The 20,652-nt window shown below is 37.7% G+C and overlaps 4 protein-coding genes and 1 long non-coding RNA gene across 5 annotated transcripts; 3 read left to right on the top strand and 2 right to left on the bottom strand.

Annotated features, from left to right (window-relative positions):
- Positions 1 to 1,479: 1,479 nt before the first annotated feature.
- LOC111792526 (eukaryotic translation initiation factor 1A-like) lies at positions 1,480 to 2,773 on the top strand. Its single transcript, XM_023674044.1, has 2 exons — positions 1,480 to 1,545; positions 2,086 to 2,773. The coding sequence occupies exon 2, from the start codon at positions 2,100 to 2,102 to the stop codon at positions 2,535 to 2,537; it is 438 nt and encodes a 145-aa protein (XP_023529812.1). The 5' UTR covers positions 1,480 to 1,545; positions 2,086 to 2,099; the 3' UTR covers positions 2,538 to 2,773.
- Positions 2,774 to 4,466: 1,693 nt separating this feature from the next.
- Positions 4,467 to 10,652, top strand: LOC111792434 (transcription initiation factor TFIID subunit 6). The gene is made up of 13 exons (XM_023673895.1): positions 4,467 to 4,572; positions 4,855 to 5,032; positions 5,222 to 5,308; positions 6,020 to 6,121; positions 6,203 to 6,311; positions 6,904 to 7,004; positions 7,089 to 7,226; positions 7,325 to 7,420; positions 7,745 to 7,869; positions 9,026 to 9,158; positions 9,644 to 9,769; positions 9,858 to 9,972; positions 10,180 to 10,652. The coding sequence occupies exons 2-13, from the start codon at positions 4,907 to 4,909 to the stop codon at positions 10,551 to 10,553; spliced, it is 1,632 nt and encodes a 543-aa protein (XP_023529663.1). The 5' UTR covers positions 4,467 to 4,572; positions 4,855 to 4,906; the 3' UTR covers positions 10,554 to 10,652.
- LOC111792530 lies at positions 10,653 to 11,323 on the bottom strand. Its single transcript, XM_023674048.1, has one exon. It carries the CDS (start codon positions 11,143 to 11,145, stop codon positions 10,732 to 10,734), a length of 414 nt encoding a protein of 137 aa, XP_023529816.1. The 5' UTR covers positions 11,146 to 11,323; the 3' UTR covers positions 10,653 to 10,731.
- A 2,925-nt stretch (positions 11,324 to 14,248) lies between these two features.
- LOC111792532 lies at positions 14,249 to 14,662 on the bottom strand. The gene has a single exon (XM_023674050.1). The coding sequence runs from the start codon at positions 14,660 to 14,662 to the stop codon at positions 14,249 to 14,251; it is 414 nt and encodes a 137-aa protein (XP_023529818.1).
- Positions 14,663 to 16,922: 2,260 nt separating this feature from the next.
- LOC111792550 lies at positions 16,923 to 17,538 on the top strand. The gene is made up of 2 exons (XR_002814805.1): positions 16,923 to 17,112; positions 17,199 to 17,538. It is a non-coding gene; the product is annotated as an uncharacterized LOC111792550 (long non-coding RNA).
- The last annotated feature ends 3,114 nt before the right edge of the window (positions 17,539 to 20,652 follow it).

Below are 20,652 nucleotides of genomic sequence, written 5' to 3'. Positions count from 1 at the left end.
CGGTTATATAGTTTGGGCTTTGGGCTTTGAGCTTTGGGCTTTGGGCTTTGGGCTTTTCAATCTTCAAATGGAACATAAAATATAAGAAAATAACTCTAATAATTGAATAATGAATCTAATTTATCATTAAAGTATATTTTTTTTTTAGTTAAATAATTTAATTAAGAAAGAGAACTCTCCCAATTAAATAATAAATGTAATTAATTAATATATAACCCAAATGAATGATTTATTTGTTTATTAAATAATTATTGTCGAATATTTTTCATATTAATGATATGGGAAACATAATTAATGGTATTAATATGAGCTCCATAAACCATGAATCCATTAATAATTCGGGACACGTGGGCTAAGAAGCTCTAGGCAATTGTCACGACTATGGTTGCTGGGCTCTTTTCTTACTTTTTATGAAGCCGCCCTTACGGCTTCTTTCTTCAAATATCCTATAAAAAAAAGTTGGGGCGGCATAAGCTCAACTTCTTCGATTAGGCTACCACCCGGGGTCCCTAACCTGATTCAACAAGGATTTCACTATCTCTTTGATTAGGGCCGAGTGGCAGCCTCGCCCCGAGTAGAAGTGCGATGTGTCTAGAAACTCGGGATCGTAAATGGATTCGAGTGCCTCCTTTTACCCATGGACAACTACTAGACCGCCTCACTCTGCCACCATGCCGCAGAACGAGAGCTCGTGTGGAGCCTTTTTATCGGAAAAGGTTCTAGAGCTGTTAAGTTTGATTCTGCAGAGCAACAAGGCACAAGAGAGGCATTGGTCGTAAATAATTTTTATATTAAATACACAAGAGAGTCATCATGGCATTCACTCGATCTACTCGTAGCTTTTAGTCAACATCGACATGCCTACCTCATATTCCATTAAGTGGTGGGCAGGCTACCCATATCACTTTTTCATTTTTCTCTTCAAATACATCACAATGTGCTTGCATTTCTTTCTATGGTTCGAACGAACTCCGTTCGACATTTTAAGTTGATGTGCACATTGTTCTAAATGTAAATAGGTAAGCCGAAAAAATATGGGTAAGCTAAATACAATAAATATTTTTTTTTTTAGACTCAGAGGATCTTTCTAATTATTCGTAGGAAAGCGCATTGATGCGTAACAGAGCTTTTCTATCGACGATCTTTCGTTGTGCATGAGCGAGGCTCAGGCGTCGAAGTATCGTATAAGCAAGAAAGTCAATAGACTTTGAACAGCGTGTACGAAAAGACGGTTAAAAAAAAAAAAAGTAAAAAAATTCCAATTATTTATGAATTTTTGTTTAGTGAAAATAGGAGTATATACTAGAAAACTTCCCATGCATCAATTGGACCAACTTTTTGGGCTTGTATATGGATCATAGAAACGGGCCCAAATCCCGAACTCGTCATTTATGAGCTAAAACCCGACCCGACCCGACCCGGCCACAAAGGATTCTCTCTACTACGGTTATAAGTGCATAAGAAAACTCTCATTCCTGAGATTCGAATTTAGACAGCTTTCTTTCTTCTGTTAGCTTGCTCGATCAAATTCTCTGTGCTAAGAAGGTACTCTTCGGCTGTTCTTTTCCTTCAAATTCATTACCATGTCCGTGCATGTCGATTTTAGGGATTTCTATGTATACTTCTCTTCGTAAGATGTTCTTTTGTTCTGTTTTTTAATCTGGTGCTGAAGAAGATGATGATAAGTTCATTAATTCGAGTGAATATTTTCGATTTTCGTAGTAGGTTGCCAGTTTTTTTGATTTCGTAGTCTTTAATTGCTTGCATCGCATGTAAAACGGTGGATTTCAATGAGTACCGATGCAAAAGGGTTATAGTAGTAAGAGTTTCATTAGAAAGCTGAAAGGGGATTTTCTGTTGTGCTAGTTAAACCCCACGCGAGGGTCATATTTACTGATTGGTTACTCATAAGTGTTGTCTGCCTCTTTTTCCTTTTTTGGCAAATCTGTTCTGATATTCATAGTTAATTCAGGTTTTGCTAGTGATCTTCTTCACATAGTTGTTTACCGAACAAACTCCCCTTTATTTTCTAGCTTAGTTTGTGAAGCTGTGTTTCTGGTGGCTAATTTTCCATTATCTTGATAGAATAATTTGCAAGCATGCCAAAGAACAAGGGAAAGGGAGGTAAGAATAGGAAGAGAGGTAAGAATGAGGCAGATGATGAGAAGCGTGAGCTTGTGTTTAAGGAAGATGGGCAAGAATATGCTCAAGTGCTCCGAATGCTAGGTAATGGTCGGTGTGAAGCGATGTGTATCGATGGGACTAAACGTCTTTGTCATATTCGGGGAAAAATGCACAAGAAAGTTTGGATTGCAGCTGGGGATATCATACTCGTTGGTCTTCGTGACTATCAAGACGACAAAGCTGACGTGATTCTCAAATACATGCCTGATGAAGCTAGGCTTTTGAAAGCTTATGGTGAACTACCTGAGAATACACGTCTTAACGAGGGTATTGTTGGGGGTATGGATGATGACGATGAAGGTGGTGGTGATGCTTATATTGAGTTTGAGGACGAAGATATTGATAGGATCTAGATGCAGAGTCCTCTGTTTCGAATAATATCTTAGTAAAGAATAACTATACTATAGTGGGGTGAAGTTGTATTATCAAATTCCATTCCATAGTAGTCCGAGAATGGAGATGGAATCGGTTATAACCCATGAAACGTCTGGTCTTTTGTACTATATGATTGCATATGCTCCTTCTGGGTCAATAAATACCTCTATTCTATCATATGCATATTTAAAGAGAAGCCAGCTCTTTATGACTACCCAATTTCTGAGATGGTCTAGTACCATTCTTCTTCTTGTTCTTCTTTTTAAGTGCTATATGTGAGCTATGAATAGATATCCATCTCGAGGAAGAAGTACTTCGTTTTGACACTATAAAGAGTTGTACTTTTTCTTCTTCTGTTGTCTTGTGTTGCTTCAATGGTGTTTATCAGTCTGAACTAAGGTCAATAATAAGGATTTTACTTTGGATACATTGATCTCGAAGGTCGGAAAGTTATAATTGTACAGCGAATTCTGCTATTAATCTATAATGCTTCTTTTCACTATTCATCCATCTTATGTTTAGGTGGTTGCTGTTAGACAAACACGACTCTCCACAATGGTATGATATTGTCCACTTTGACCCTAAGCTCTCATGACTTTGTTTGGGCTTCCCCAAAAGGCCTCATACCAATGGAGTTAGTATTCTTCACTTATAAACCCATAATCATTCCCTAAATTAGTCTGGGACTTCCATCATCCAACACCTCCCCTCGAACAAAGTGTTTTTTTATCGAGGCTCGACTCCTTTGGAGTCTTAGTCATTTTTTACTGTCTTCGAGGAAGCTTGGCTCCTTTTCTTTTGGAGTTCTTTGTTCGATATTTGAGAATTTACCAATCTGTTGGCACGACTAAGTTTAGGGCAGGACTCTGATACCATGTTAGACGAACACGACTCTCCACAATGGTATGATATTGTCCACTTTGAGCCTAAGCTCTCATGGCTTTGCTTTGGGCTTCCCCAAAAGGCCTCATACCAATGGAGTTAGTATTCCTCACTTATAAACCGATGATCATTCCCTAAATTAGCCTGGGACTTTCATCATCCAAGTTGCTATCTGTTTATGACAGTTCTTATCCTTAGTATACAAGGGGTTGCCTTAACATATCAAAGATGATTGACTAGATGGTTTCCATTTCAATATGCATCTTTACATTTGAATCAAACAATTGGGGTACAATTGAAATTGAAAACTAAAGCAAGTGAAAGAACAACTAAAAAGGAGAAGAAAGTTCAGCTTGGCATTTCAACAAACAGGTTGCCGACAATAACAAAAAAAAGAACAATTCAGTACAAAATCGAAAAAAACCAAAATCCCATCTTACATTGTTCTCATGCTTCCTGAACGAGCGATTCCTCAAGAACACATTCCTAACCAATTCTCCTTTAATTCAGTAAAAACAGCAAAACCCAGAACAGAAATCCTCGGAAAACAGCCATCTTTTAGTCTTAACTCTACTGAAAGTCATGCCCAGAGAGAGAGAGAGAGAGAGAGAGACCTGCAAGTAATTGCCACAACTCAGATAAGCTGCAAATCGGGGGCAGAGTGTTTTAGAGAAGGGCATGGACTAAATCTCAAGCATAACCAACATCGTGAAATCTTCTCAAGCATCGTTGCCTATTTTTACTCAGTACCGTCTAGATATAAAAAGAAAATTTTGAAATTTAGTCCTTAAAATTTTGAAATTTAGTTTTTTTATTATTTGATGATTTTTTAAAATTTTGTACTAATTCTTTGTGTAACAATTGTTTTTTGAAATTTAGTCCGTATAGTTTAAAATTTTAAATTTAGCCCTCTTAATATGGTCTAATTGTCAAAAGCGTGTTTGCCTGGAGATCCGAATGAAGCATGTTCGGATCCGAAAAGCGGGTTACCCGTTTCATCCGGGTTCGCTTAGTTCTACATTATGTACCTGCCGTTTCTACTGGATCCATTCTGCGGGATTTTCCTCTTATAAATTGCTAAAGCTTCAAACTTCCTGCTCCTCCGCTTGCTCCCCACTCATCATCGTTACCGTAAGCTCTTCGCTCTTTGAAATTTTGCTGCTTGTTGCTTGTTGATTGTTGATTCAATTTCAATAGCGTAGTTTTGTTTGTCGGCAGTGGAATTTTCGGGGAAGTATAGGGAATTTCTTCATTTTTACAATTAGTATTTTGTTGGGTCTTTGCAAATTTGCCCACTAGGAGCTTTTTTGGTCAAGCTTAGACCTAAGCTTGAGAGGGTCTTTCCCCCTTCTTCTTCTATGAATCTTGTGCATTTTTACGGAGGTTTTTGTTAATTGGCGATTTACATTGTAGGACGTATGTACTTACTTGGGGCGCTCAGTACATGAGATTTTGAAGCAAGAAAATGAGTATAGTTCCTAAAGAAAACGTTGAGGTCATTGCGCAATGTATAGGGATCAATAACTTGTCCCCAGATGTCGCATTGGCAGTTGCTCCTGATGTGGAGTATCGTTTGCGGGAGATCATGCAGGTAATTTTCTTGTTTACGGAATGGATGTTGGCATTCATGCTAGATAATGTGCAGCTAAACTGAATGAGGGGTCACACATCTTTGTTCTAGTGGTTCTAAATTATGATACCTAAAAGTCTGTAAATATAATGTGATTTGTAGAATATGAAATGATGGATGAGCTAAATCTTTCTCTTACTCCAATTTTAGGAGGCCATCAAATGTATGCGTCACTCCAAGAGAACTACGTTGACAGCCGATGATGTTGATGGTGCACTAAACCTGAGAAATGTGGAGGTAAATACAATGAGTTTTAAACGTTGATGATCTTGATTTAGGGTGATCTAATAGACTGTAGTTGCCATTCTTTGATTGATGCACCATTTAAGGAAGCCATAAGTTTTGTTATGTAAAAGGATTTAAATTGGGACCATCTGAATTTTTCTTACCACTTCCTGTGTCTTTGATGCCTACTGCATCGTATTGACATTGGCAATCAAAATAATTGGATCACTTGAAATATCCATGAATTGATGATGGAAGACTTTCCACTTAATTGAATAAGGGAAGGGGAGAGGGAACCGAAGTTTAGCAAGTTTTCGGCTATAAGCTGCTACCGTCGAGCTTTCTTTGCCAGCTTCCTTTCATTCGCTTCGCGGGAGTCGCACAACACATCACTGGAAGTCAGAGGACTCATACTACCTGCCTAACCCCTTGTTAATCACTCCATTCATCCAAAAGAGATTGGGCGTATGTATTTACATGACGCCTGTAGATTTGACTATACCTACACTCGGAGCCAATCCCCTATTGATCCTGCCACCACGCCGGAGCTCGTGTGGAATCTTTTCATTCTGGCGTAACTGCGGTGAAACATAACAAAATCTTACAGTCGCGTAATAGAAGGGCGATTAAAAAAAAATCTCCTTTAACGTACCCTTTTTCCTTTTTTCAATTTGTAATAAAAGGAACATTATTCACTCTTCCTTTTTGATGTTGATGTGGCAGCCAATGTATGGCTTTGCTTCTGGAGGCCCCTTGAGATTTAAAAGAGCTATTGGACATAGGGATCTGTTTTACCTTGAGGACAAGGACCTGGAATTTAAAGATGTAAGTAATTTTTTCACCATTCTAGCTGGTCCATTCTGGTCAACGTCTTTAAATGAATGTGAACGTGTGTTCTACTCATAGGTCATTGATGCCCCATTGCCAAAAGCTCCTCTTGATACTGCAGTTTTTTGCCACTGGCTAGCGATTGAAGGTGTACAGCCTGCAATACCAGAAAATGCTCCTGTAGAAGGTTTGTATAAAATCTGACTAAAATGTGATTGTTGTTACTCCCAGGTCTGGCAGATAGTTTTATTTGGATACCCAAAATTTAAACAACTGAAATTTTGATAGCAGCCATTTACATGGTAGCATGTAGAAGATATTTCTGTGTTCGTTGGTTTTGAAAAAAAAAAAAAAATTTCAGCAAGAGTTCAAGGGCCGAAAACCAACTACAGTTAATAAAACAAAGTCTTTTTCCATTGTTGGTTATGGAGGAGTTTGCTTATGATCGAAGGGTCGTATGGTTAAATTTATTTTAATATTTCCAATAGGAAGATAGAATTGGATGTACTTTTATTCTTTATTCTTTCATTTACTCTTTCCCTTTTTCCCTAGTTGCATAGTTGCAGTAGTGTTAGGAACCACGACTCTCTCCACAATGACATGATATTGTCCACTTTGAGCATAAGCTCTCACGACTTTGTTTTGGGCTTTCCCAAAAGGCCTCATTTATAAACCCATCATCATTCCTTAAATTAGCCAATGTGAGACTCTCTCCTGACCATCCTCAACAAGTAGTCTAAGTTATTTAACAACGTGTATATTGTCCTTCCTATCTACAGTAATTTTACCACCTTCTGATGTCAAAATTAATGAACAAAAGGAGGGGCTTCCTGTTGACATTAAATTACCAGTTAAGCATATACTGTCCAAGGAGCTTCAGGTAATTGACTTGTTATTTGCTTATATTGTTCTGTTAAAGTTTAATCGGTTGCTAACTTACATGTTTTCATTACATTATTTGCAGCTATATTTTGACAAAATCACGGAGCTTGTTGTTAGTAGGTCTAATTCAGTTCTTTTTAAGAAGGCATTAGTGAGTTTATCTACGGACTCAGGACTTCACCCATTGGTTCCTTATTTTACATGCTTTATAGCTGATGAGGTATGAATGTTTGAGCATACAAGATCTGCAGATTCCATTAGAAGTTCTTATGAATTTTTATTTAGAATTCTTTGTTCTTGATTCTCCAACGATATCAGGTTGCACGTGGACTGGGTGATTATTCCCTTCTTTTTGCTTTAATGCGTGTTGTTTGGAGTCTTCTTCAGAATCCTCACATCCACATTGAACCTTATGTGAGTTGAATTCAATGTATCTGTTAAGTCATCTTTTTTCTCTAAAGGTTGAGTTGAGGCTCACGAATGTCTAGGTTAGCGGTATTTTGACTACTCATTGATGTTCATAGCAGCCAGGTTACAATCATCATCCTGGCCTGCTTTATCTTCCATGATTCTCATAATTCTTCAACTTGTTCAAAGGATATTTAGTTAGCATTCTATTCTTACATAGTGAGTCAGCCATGTTTTGAGGCAACTATAAGGATAATATTTATGGGTTTGCTTGGTGCTGTCTGTGGAAGGTGTTAATCTGTCTCTGAGACAGGTGTCTTTTCTTGTCAGCTACACCAAATGATGCCATCTGTTGTGACCTGCCTCGTCGCAAAAAGGTTAGGGAATAGGCTTTCAGACAACCACTGGGAACTTAGAGACTTCACAGCAAAAGTGGTTGCTCTAATCTGTAAAAGGTGATTGATTTTGCCAGATCTACTTAGTCAAATGCTTATCAATTTTGAGTATGGCCATACACAATTAGGGCTTGGCTTTTTGCAGGGTTTTGGAAGTGCATGTCTTGTATGGCCTATCAACATGATTTGATTATATATTCTATTCGTTTGCTTTTTATCAATCACTTGTAGTATTTGCATTTCTTCATTTCAACCTCCTTTTTGAATTAAATAGTTCAGGCGTATGTAGAAAGCATATCAAACTGGATTTGGTATTTATAAATTTTACTTTACATCGCTATGGAGACAATAGGTTACTTTAATATTATGTTTTCACTAAACCTGCTTGGGAGGTCGTTCTCCTCCATCCTCTTAGGATAAGGGGCATATTATGAGATTCCACATTGTTTGGAGAGGAGAACGAAACATTCCTTATAAGAGTGAAAATCTCTCCCTAGCAGACGCATTTTAAAATCTTGAGGGGAAGCCCAGAAGGGAAAACCCAAAGAGGAGAATATCTGCTAGCGGTGACTTGGGCTGTTACAAATTGTATCAGAGCCGCACATCGGCAGTAAACCAGCGAGGACGCTGTTCCCCAAGGGGGGTGGATTGTGAGATCCCACATTGGTTGGAGAGGGAAACGAAGCATTCCTTATAAGGGTGTGGAAACCTCTCCCTAGCAGACGCGTTTTAAAACCTTGAAAGGAATCCCATAAGAGAAAGCCTAAAGATAACAACATCTGCTAGCTGTGGGCTTGAGGGCTTGAGCTGTTATTCATATATTGTGACAGTATTCGTATTCTTTCCTTGTTGTTTGGGGATGTGGTTAGAGAGGAGTTGAGAAATCTCAATTTCTTGTTAGATTTATGCATCTCTTTGAGAATCCATTATGACTCTTTGAAATTATCCTTTAGGCCGTGTTTTTTTTAGGATTGGACCCCTTTTCTGAATAGTTAGTTCTGGATGTGGTCGTTCCCTTTTGTTGGGCTGTTTTCTTTATGCCCTTCTGTGTTCTTTCATTTTATTCTCAATGGAAGCATGTTCTGAATAAAAATCAACCTATTAGGCTAAAACAAATGTTTAGACCATGGTACAATTCTTTGTCGTCTGCCATTTTCCTTCCCAAGGCGTCTTGCTTTTGGATCTTTTCTGTAAGATTGCAGTTCCAATGTTGCAGGTTCGGTCATGTTTACAACACCCTGCAGACAAAGCTCACAAAAACTCTTCTCAATGCATTTTTAGACCCAAAACGGTCTCTGACTCAACATTATGGTGCAGTTCAAGGCTTAGCAGCCTTGGGGATGAATGTGGTACGCTCTTCTCATACGCTTCATTAATTAGACTATGGGGTTGAAGGTTGGAGAAAGATGCAAAAAAGAAAATGACTTAATGGAAAGAAACCTAACGTGTTTGTCTCGAAAGTATGCAAAGCCATACCATGGGAGAAGGGAAGAGATTTAGGGAAATATTTGCCTCTGTATGCGATTTGAGATTTAAAACATACCAAGTCATGTTGAACTTTAAACAATGCGTCGGAACGACATGTTGATTTCATCTAATTTGAATTTGCACATTCATGCATTTCATCCTTGATTTAGAGGGTATTCCTTTAACGATGTCCCTCGTGATTTTCTTTTTCTCCTCGTTCCCAGCTGATTATTTGCATATCTCTCATTTGTAATTTCATTAGAAGTAGAAAACTCCAATGGTCTTTTGACTTCTTAGTTATTTATGATTGGTATATTTCAGTAATTCATGCACAGATATCAGTTTATAATAGTGATATTCTATATAGGTTCACCTCCTTGTACTACCAAATCTTGAGCCATATCTGAGATTTTTGGAACCTGAGATGCTTCTTGCTAGTCAAAAGAATGAGATGAAACGGCATGAAGCTTGGCGTGTTTATGGAGCCTTGCTAGTGAGTTTTCATGCAACTTTCTCAGTTTCTTACCAGAATGTTCTGTAGAAACTGATGCAATCTTATAATGACATAATACATTTTTCAGCGAGCGGTCGGTCAATACATATATGATCGTGTCAAGATTTTTCCTCCTCTGCCTAGCACGCTTGCAGGTTCTGTCCTTCGGACGAATGCAAAAGTTATCACCACAGCATTCTCAAGTACGTTCTTTGCAACTTTCTTTGAATTGAACTACTGAGATACAAAAAAAACCATCAACTTCAGTCTTTTTTTTCTCTAAGCTAGAAATTTTTGTTCCTAGAATGACTTAATGTAAATATTTGATACATCCTAAGTTTTGGAGTATTTTAGTTCTCGATGAAGTTCACGTGCTAAAATTCATCTATTTTCGACATGTGTAATGTTAGACAAGCGCAAGTCGAATGCAGACCACTTAGAAGGGCAGCCTCCCCTCAAGAAGATGGTAATCGATGGCCCGATGGGTGTCACGCCAACTAATTCATCAGCATCATACATGGAAGGAACAGTCATTCCAGCTGCCTCTGGCAATTCCAATCTGATTTCGCCTACATCTTCTCGACCGATGCAAGACGAAACGATTTCAGGCAGCACTAGTAGTAAGGGCAAGCGTGACGATCAAATTCTTAAAAGGTCAGCTGTCCTATCTCAAGTCTGGAAAGAGGATCTTAATTCTGGAAAGTTGTTAACATCTATGTTAGATTTGTTTGGTGAAAGTATGTTCTGCTTCATTCCATCTCCTGAATTGTCCCTGTTCTTGTAGTAACTATCATCTATTTGCGAGTAGAAAATACGGTTCGTGTTGCGGTAGAATTACGTGTAAGCTAACGGCTATATATATATATACGTTTTTCGGAATCTAGAGGAAATTTTTATGCATTGACATTCATTTGCTGAAAAAGAATTAATACAGTTCTTATGCATAAGAGCAATCAGAATGCTCAAGTTGTCATTATAGCAACTTCTCTCTCAACAGCCTTCATCAAGAAGCTGCCCTCTTCTAGCACCATTTGAACAGGTAAAGCTCCAATCCCATTAGCCATAGCTAGCATCATCCTTTTGTTCTCAGCCTTAAACTCATCCAGATCAACCGTTCCACTCGAGTTACGATCAAACTGCAAAAACATAGAACTATAGACAGAAGAAAGCTCATCTGGATCAGGCTTCACGTCGATTCCAAAATCGGCCTCGATGACCCTGAGGCTCTGCAACTCCTTCAACATCTCACTATAGGAAAGGAGACCGTCATGATTCGTGTCGAGGTGAGCAAACCGGTCTCCTATGCAGGCACCAAAGGCTGCCTCATCTTCGACGAAGTTGACAATGGTGGCACTGTCCAATATCTCCACACTCATTTCTGATCTTTAGCTGAAGAACAGAGGAGATAGGAGGAAGGTAATGGGGAATGATCTTGAATTGGGTCAGGTTATCATATAAATAATCTCTCTTGGAACCTGCATCGCTGTGGCCATTTGTTTTTTATTTCAGTATTTTTTGACCAAAAAAAGCCCAAACAAAGAAGGAATTATTCCATTTTACCAACACTTCTACCTTTTGAAAGTGAATCATATTCCCATCAATGTGAATCCTAAATTTTTTAGGCATCTATGCTTAAACATGTTTTAAAAATTTCATCTAAGCTATTTTAAAATAGAATAAATTATTTAGAGGGTATTGGAAGATGCTCACGACACCGCTCAAGAGTCGGAGAAAGAAAATTATTCTCTTATTCACACAACTTTGAAAAAACGAAAAAACTTGTATGTTTGGTAACGAACTTTACTTTGTTCTATACAAACTAAAAAAATATATCAAACAATATCAATATTCATGATTCTTCGTTGAGGCTTAGAACGTCTATTAATGTACTTATGTACTTAGTAATTCGTGTATCTCACTATTCATGTTATTATTAAATGTATTCTCCTTTAATTTGAATTTGAACCATTCAATTTTTTTTTCGTTCTCCAAGTTTAGCAAATACATCAAACTTTAGTACTTTTAAACAAGGCAATAATAGAACTATAACGGCTCAAATCCATCATCGCTGGCAGATATTGTTCTCTTTGGGCTTACCCTCAAGGTTCTTAAAACGCGTCTGCTAGGCAAAGGTTTTCACACCCTTATAAAGGGTGTTTCGTTCTTCTCCCAAACCGATGTGGGATCTTACAATCTACCCCCTTCAGGGCCCAACGTCCTTGCTGACACTCGTTCTTTTCTCCAATCAATGTGGGACTCCCACCAAATCCACCCCCTTTTGGGCTAGTGTCCTTACTGGCACACCGCCTGCTCGTGTATACGCTCCTTCGGGGAACAGCCTCCTAGCTGACACTCGTTCCTTTCTCCAATAGATGTGGGACTCCCACCAAATTCACCTCCTTTGAAGCCCAGCGTCCTTGCTGGCACATCGCCTGCCTCGTGTCTACCCCCTCAGGGAACAGCCTCCTCGCTGGTACATCGCCTGGTGTTTGGCTTTGATACCATTTGTAACGACCTTAGCCCACCGCTAGCATATATTGTCATCTTTGGATTTTTCTTTTCAGGCTTCCCTTCAAGGTTTTTAAAACACGTCTCTTAGGAGGAGGTTTCTACACTCTAATAAAGAATATTTCGTTCTCCTCCCCAACCGATATGAGATCTCACACATAGCTTAGAGTAAATCGATAAAATTAAAAGTATGATAAAAATTGATACAAACCGATAAATTTGTCGAATTTATTATGCTTCTCTTGCCCAAGTAAACCAACAAAGAAGAAGTCCATTAGGTCTAGTATTCAATATTTGAATTTAGAGGAGCATAACATATCTTAGAACTCACTTATACAAACAAAAAAGAAGCTCAATTAGCAGCCACTTTCATGGCTTCAAGAAGCTATTTTCTAACACCCTGTAGCTCCCTAAGCATCTCTCCATACGAAAGAACGCCGTCTCTGTCGACGTTGAGGTGACTAAAACGCTCTCGAATCGTCGCGCTAAAGGCTTCTTCATCTTCCACATAGCTTTTGGTGCGTTGTTTAGTTTAAGGATGTTTGATGGTTTTCTTTCTAAACGTTTTTGACTCTGTTCCATGGATTATAAGAAGAAGAAGAAGAAGAAGAAGAAGAAGAAGTCAAAGTCTTTGTGGAGGCAATTGCGGAGGTTGGTCGGACTAGGAATAGAGGTTTAAGAAATCCCTTCAAATCTAATGGCTAATAATGAAGCATTTGATAGTCAACATGCATTCATTATTATTATTATTATTTTAAATTATATTCCCATGTTCTTTTTCTAATTTTTTTGAATATTAAAGGTGGTAAATAGAAATTAAAAGAATTAGTTTTTTAAAAATATATTTTTGATCTATATTCTTTCCTAAGTAAACGTAAGTCAATTCCACTTTGGGGATAACTTCAGTACCTCATAGCACATACGTGTGTCATGGTGAGTGTGAGTCTTGCAAGACGAGTGTTTTGAGGTCTTCCATTAGAAATAGGTTTCTTAGGATAGTGTTGGGCGGCATGCATGTGCTAATACTATGCCCTGTCCCTTAAATTGAAGGTTGATATATATTGTTGTTATCTAGCATGGTATGTATAAATGACTCGACATGGACATAGGAGGTCATTTCTCAATAATACTTGAGTGGTGGGATAATTGAGATGACTTAATGATAAAAATTCTCATAGATTGGTTTTCGATAAGTGTGTTTGAGAGAGCAACAAAGACCAATGATATTCCAAGGCTCGAGATGACATCATGAAGTATCGATGAGATTCGAAAGTTCTTGGTTAGTACTGAGTTGATATGTTTCAATAGACATTGTAATGCTATGATAAGCTCTAGATTGCATCAATATGCCATGATAAACGTTATAACGTTTCCAAAGGTTTCAGTAAGTGCAAATATCACCCAATAAGCTCTAGTTGAATATTTTCAGCTTGTTCTGACCCAATAAAGGGTCCAAACTCATCTCGAAAAAAAATCTAGATCCATGGAGAAGCATGTGAGCCATGTTGTTAAGAACCAAGATTATGTAATCATATGTGACGTTGCATTTGAAGGACTTTGGCCTGGAGTAGAGGCAAGATTGAACCTTAAGACTTGACCGAGAGTAGAGTCAAGTTGGTTAGAGTCGCAATCGAATGAAAATATACATATAGGTAACGTGTGATACCCGAGTAAAGGAGGGATACATGAATGAACCGAGATCACATCCAAATGAGAGCGATCTTGATGATAGGATAACTAAGAAAAATTAAAAGAATTGAAAAAGTTACTACCTATACAAACAATTTGTAGAAAAAATATACCGAACGTGATTATATCGTAAAAGAAGTAGGGAAATGTCGGTCAAATCACTTTCATTAAATATACTTCACCAATTAAGTAAACTCTTTAATTCAAAATTTCAATGAAATTCAAAATTAAACACAATTACATAATACACAACATAACAAAATCATGAAAGAGCACTTTGAATTAAGCACCAACTTTGGTGGATTCTCTCTCCACCGCTTTCTTCAAAAGACTATTCTCTTCCAACACCATTTGAACCGGCAAAAGCCCTATTCCATTCGCCATTGCCACCATCATCTTCTTGGTTTCTTCCATGAACTCACCAACATCAACTTTCCCATTGCAGTCTCGATCAAATTGCAGAAATAACGAGCCATAAACAGAAGAGAGTTCGTCCGGGTCAGGTTTCACATCGATTCCAAAGTGCGTTTCGAACACCCTAAGACTTTGCAACTCCCTTAACATCTCTTCATAAGAAAGAACACCATCTCCATCGATATCAAGGTGACTGAAACGCTCTCGAACTATTGCACCAAAAACTTCGTCATCTTCCACAAAGTTGACAATGGTGGCACCGTCCAAAATTTCTACGCTCATTTTGAATCGTGGTGGGAAAAATAAGAGGGAAAATGTTCAAAAGTAAAGAGGAGAAGGCTGAGATTGTGAAGAAGTGAAATGTTCATTGTGATATATATAGAGAGAAATTTGATTCCGGAGGAAGTACTTCGTTAGGATTGGGAAATTGCTGCGATTCGTCCTAAATAGCGTGGATTCTCCCGTTTTGCGCGTTGTTTAAGGATTATTTGAGTACTTTAAGGTTTGAGCCGTTGGTTTCTTGTCTCCATGTTTCTGACTGTCTTCCAACCAACGGATGGCATTATTAATTGGTCGGACTCGGGAGAAGAGCTTTAAGAAATGCCATCAAATCAAATTGCACCACTTTAGTAATAAATTATTAATAGTCCATTACAACTACAAAGAGCTAATTGGTTTTTTATTCTTCATGCCCCAAGCTTTAGTTTTGTTAATAGAGCTACAATTTTATAATTTAACTTGAAAAAAAAAAAAAATCATAGAATCGAACATTTTTATTGAAAGTGGAACGACCCGTGTTTAAGATTTGGATCACGATTTAGAATCTAGATTCGACACTATGAAGTTCTTATGATTGAGCCATAGGTAGTCATTTTCAATTCTTTTAAGCATTTTTAATTCATTCTATCATCAGAGTCGCTCTTATTTGGTTGTAGTCTCGATTCAATTCATGTATCTTTCACTATTCAATAAAAAAGAGTCTTAACAATATTGAGACCGTATAAAAATTATCCCCAAAGTGGAATTGACTGATGGTAGTTGGTTGAAACTCCAATAGATAGCCACTCCCTCATAAGGGAACCATCTTGCCCATGCTGTGGTTTGAGATGATTGTCTCTTGTTCCTTGTCTGCTGTTTCACTGTTAAGTTTTGTTATTTGATTTAGATTTGATTTAATTATTTGAAAGACTTTGTTAATTGACTTAAATTTGATTTAATTATTTGAATTAGATTTGATTTAGTCACCTAATCATATCAGATTGATTTTTATTGATACAACCTTAAAAAAAAATTTAGATGTATAAATTAATTTAATTTTTGACCAAAAGGTATTAGAAAGATATCATTTTCATGTATAGAAAAAAATCTGTAGAAATTTGTTTCATACGATATTCGTATTTGCATTTAGTAATATGAATGAGCGTACAAATACTCTTTAGCTAATTTATAAGTTCTTAAATCTTTAAACAATTTTTAGTACAAAATTTAGAAATTTAAATGAATAGGCATAAAAAAACAATTATGATTTAAATATTCTATTAATATTTTGTTGTTTCCTAAAGAACAAAATTATATTATTAATGAAGTAATTGGAAAATTGGAGAAAGTTTGGCGACTTAACCTTCAATTATTTGTAACTTTTACTCAAATCAAACTTTATTTCTTTCGTTTTTTTCAAACACGCGATTTCTAGGCAAGCTCATAAACGTACCATTAGACATGACCTTTAGCCAGTGTATTTTCAAAAAATTCGAATGAAAAGGAGCACGCATAATATCATGGTGTACATAATATCATAGTATACACGTCCGTACTAATCATAACGGGAAAGTATCCCAATGCACATGACTTACAAAATGCATGAGGTTCCCAAAGCTTTAAATCATGATATATGCGTACGATGTATGTCATACCTCGTTTCTTTCGTAACATAACTTTCATGAATCCATATGTGGCTTAACAGTTTTTCCTAAACCTGAAATAAACATGCTAGTGTGCATGTCATAACATATAGAGGTATCCCGCATCATACGACATAGAAGTCACAACTAGATGTATAACATAAATAATGTCTCATGATATCACATATAACATGATACATGTCAAACAGTCACAAAGTACGACACATGGAGGGGCCACAGAGCATGCGCCGTTCATACTTCATACAATTTATACAACCAAGCCAATAGTAAAGTCATTTAAGCCGAAATTACTACGCTCCAAATCTAATTCTACCCTAAGGAGTCCGACAATCATATAACTTAGAACTCTGCTATGAAAAATGACTCACCTCATTTACATAACCGACAGAAAAGGGTTTGAACATATTAGGCCTAAACCCGATTAGCTGAAAAGTCAAGCTAAAGCTGTTAGAAGATGTATTCTCCAACTGATTTGGAACGGTGGGATGAAAGTATAACCGTTATTATTTTAATTATTTCTTTATATATTTCAAATTTTTAGTGGCTAACATCCAAGACTCGAAGATATTTATAATATATTGAAATAATTTGTCCCTCTCCCATGGCCTATAAAAACACATTAGAAAGAGGAAACCAATCACTCAAGTTCATCTCAAACCCACCATAGTTGTTGTTGAGTATAGTGATAAGAGATATCAACTAAAATGAGTGGTCGGAAGGGTTCAGTTCTTTTGGCTTTCTTGCTCTTCTTTTTCCTCTTCTCCTCCGAGCTGGCTGCTGCCCGGAAGCTGATGATGGCCGGAAACAACGGTGAGGTTCTTACATATTGTGCAGCCTACCGTTTTAGTTTTGCTCAAGTATATATAGTGAAAGCTTAAATTTGTTTGTGGATGCAGCAGCGGCCATACATGAAGACCCCACCGTTTTCAGCAGCCCCGCCACACAAAACCCCGACGAGCAAAATTGCTATTGTTATAGTGATTGCAACTCTTGCCTAACCTCGGTCTGCGATCCTTATACACAAGACTGCCCTCCGCGGAACTGAAGTGGACCCTAAGATCAAACACCATGGAAACTAAATAAACTAACCCACACCTACCTGGGTTTTTAATTACTATCTATCTTACCTTTGTTGTCTGTATTGAATCCTATTTATATGGTTATAAGTTTGGGAGATTCATGTTTTATGCCGATGATGCATGGGTATGATTCGTAACTCGATCAATAGTACATGTATGTCATGCTCTGTGTGTGAGTGTGTGTGTGAGTGTTGCAAGATGAGTGGATGATGTAATCATACGTGACATAGCATTTGAAGGACTTTGGCCTAGAGTAGAGACAAGGTTGAACCTCCGAAAACAGAGGGAAGTTGGCTAGAGTCACAATTGAATGACATACGCATACAGGCAATATGTGATACCCGAGTAAAGGAGCAGTGTGTGATACCTGAGTAAAGGAGCAGTACATGAATGAACCGAGACCACATCCGAATGAGAGCGATCTTGATGATAGGATAACTAAGAAAAACTAAATGAATTGAAAGTTAATATCTATACTAACAACATTGGTGATTGTGTGGCATCAACTTTTCACAAAAAATATAAGAGAAGAAAATGGAAAAAGGGAGAACAAAAGTTTGTTGCGAACGAGGAAGAGTTGGAAATTGTCCACGATCCAAATATGTCGAAACAATTAACGGAAGGGGAAGAACAACTCGAGGGGAGAAAGCTTTTGAATAGAAAACTTTAAGCACTTAGTGCTTTATTAAATCAGATTGCACAATCGATGTCCTAAACTTCCTCTTCAAATTCCTAAACTTTCTCCTACAATTCAATTACTAATAAATTTTACTAATCGATTCCATAAACTTTCAAATTAATAACAACGGAATCTTACTAATGGATCTTCTAAACTATCAAATCAATAACTACTGAATAATTATCCTAAAATTCGTCTAGGTTAATAACTTTTCTATTTTGTTAAGTCAAGCTTATAAACTCACATCCTCCTCCGTAAACTTGACTTTGCTCGAGATTTTTCACTTCGAGCAACTCCCAATGTCTGCCAATTTAACCTTTGCTAGGTTCTTGGTGAGAATGTCTGCACGTTGCACTCTACTTTCAACTTTGCTTGGTTCCAAAGAAATTTTAATTTGGCAACATACAATTTCTTCCACTCAACTCTTATGTGGAGAGAATTTATCATTAGGCTTACATTTATGAAATTCTTATGATGCACTCTATTTTTCCACCTTATATTTAGGCCTCCCCTAGGTTTCTTTGGTTAGATGAAAAGTTTGAAATCTCTTTTCTTTTTATGTCTGGTCTTCCTCTAGGTCTCTTTGGTTGAGATGATAAGTCGATGAAACACATTGACTTGTAGGCTATACTTCGCTGATTGAAGCATACTCTGGTTGCTTCTTGGATTTATTTTTCGATTCCTTTTCTCTTGACCCATTGGTTTCTTGTTCACTTTCTTGCTGCCAACGCCAATAGATACTTTTGGAAGATGTTGATAGTTTTTTAATAGTATCTTATATAGGCGATTTCACGACCGTTTAACCTTCATCAATAGGGCTCCATTTCGGTCCTATATCTTGAGAAACGAGTTGATTATCTTCACTCTACTACCTTCTTCTGTCATTTGACCAAGGCAAATAATATTTCTCTTTAAACTCGAGATGTAATACACCTTGGTCAATAGACGTTGATCGTCGTTCTTACACTGAAACAAGATAGATCCTTTGCCTTGGATCGGTACAATTGATCCGTCGCAAAGCTTCACGTTTCCAGTGAACTTCTCATTAAGCTCCTTGAACTTTGCTCAATCTCTGGTCATGTGATTGCTCGCTCCGTTGTCTAGGTACCACATGCTAGTCTCCACTTGATCTTCTCTTTTTGTGAGAAGGTTCGCCATAATCTTTTCTTCGTTGAGCATCAACAGTTTGGGCATCATCTCGGCCAACATCAGTGTGGGCTCTTGATCTTGCGTGAGTGTGAGGTTTGCCTCCTCATCTTGCTTTTTGCTGCGGCACTCAGCCGCATAATGTCCATATTTTCTACAAGAGTTACATTTGATCATACTCTTGTCCTTCCAAGTGTTGACATTTTCATGGGTTTGTGAGATATTTTCATGACCTCCTTTGCCACCACGTTTGCGACCACATCCATGACCTCTTTTTTCTTTGTTATGGCTGCCATGTCCGCTCGAACTTAAAAAAGAAGAGTCATCTGCATCTTTTCTTTTCGTCCGTGCGAGCCACTCCTCATTTGTGAGTAAGAGGTATTTCTTCTCCTCTTTGCCTTCGTAGCCACGAAGTCTCTCCTCATGAACCTTAAGATGACCAACAACTTTCTCAACAGACATGTTCTTGAGGTCGCCAAAGTGCTCGATGGAGGTAACAATCTGCATGAATCTTTGGGGAACAACTTGAAGGAACTTCTTGACAACGGAGATCTCCTCCACCACGTCGTCTAATGAACGGATGCCACTGACGATCGTCATCAACTTCATGGAAAAGTCGTCTATTGACTTACCGTCCTTCATGCGGATAGCCTCAAACTCAGTCTTCAAGGTCTGCACCTTTGCCTCCTTGACACGTTTCACACCCACATGCATTGTTTGCAGCGTCTCCCATGCTGCCTTTAATGAGTCCTTCTATGCCAACATGAGAAGGACGTCTTCTGGGATTGCTTGGTAGATGGCGTCAAGAGCCATCCTGTTCTTATGCTCCTCAACGTCACCATGCTCGACGGCGTCCCACACGCCCTGTGCTTGTAAGTTAACACGCATCTTTATTAACCATGCTGCATAGTTACTCTTCGTGAGTAACGGGTACTGGAGCATTACACTCCCCTTCCTTCCGCTCCTTATCATTGTCACATCTNGACAACTTTGTGGGGGGGGGGGGGGGGCTCTGATACCAAATATGTCGAAACAAATAACTGAACAAGAACAACTCGAGAAGAGAGAGTTTTTAGGAACCTTAAGCACTCATGCTTTATTAATTCTTTCTTTCTTTCTTTTTCTTTTTTTTTTTTTTTGGAAACAACCTGCATCTCATGAATCTCATGAATAGTTACAGTGGAGAGATTGCAATCCATCTCCTAAACTTACCCAAGTTCCTAAACTTTTAAATCAATAACTACTAGATATGAGTTAATAACTTCTTTTCTTTTGATAAGTCAAACTTTTAGGGAGTCAAATCACTTTGATTAAATATACTCCAACTCTTTAATTCAAAAATTCTTTTTTTTTTCTCAATAATGTTTTTGATAAAATATAAGTATCCTTTCAAAGAAATTCAAAATTAAACACAATTACATAATACTCAACAATACAATGCAATAT

This window comes from Cucurbita pepo, chromosome LG04 (assembly GCF_002806865.2).
Source record: "Cucurbita pepo subsp. pepo cultivar mu-cu-16 chromosome LG04, ASM280686v2, whole genome shotgun sequence".
NCBI lineage: Eukaryota > Viridiplantae > Streptophyta > Magnoliopsida > Cucurbitales > Cucurbitaceae > Cucurbita > Cucurbita pepo.
Note: the sequence above shows the minus strand (reverse complement) of the source record. Positions and strands in the feature narration are given on the sequence as shown.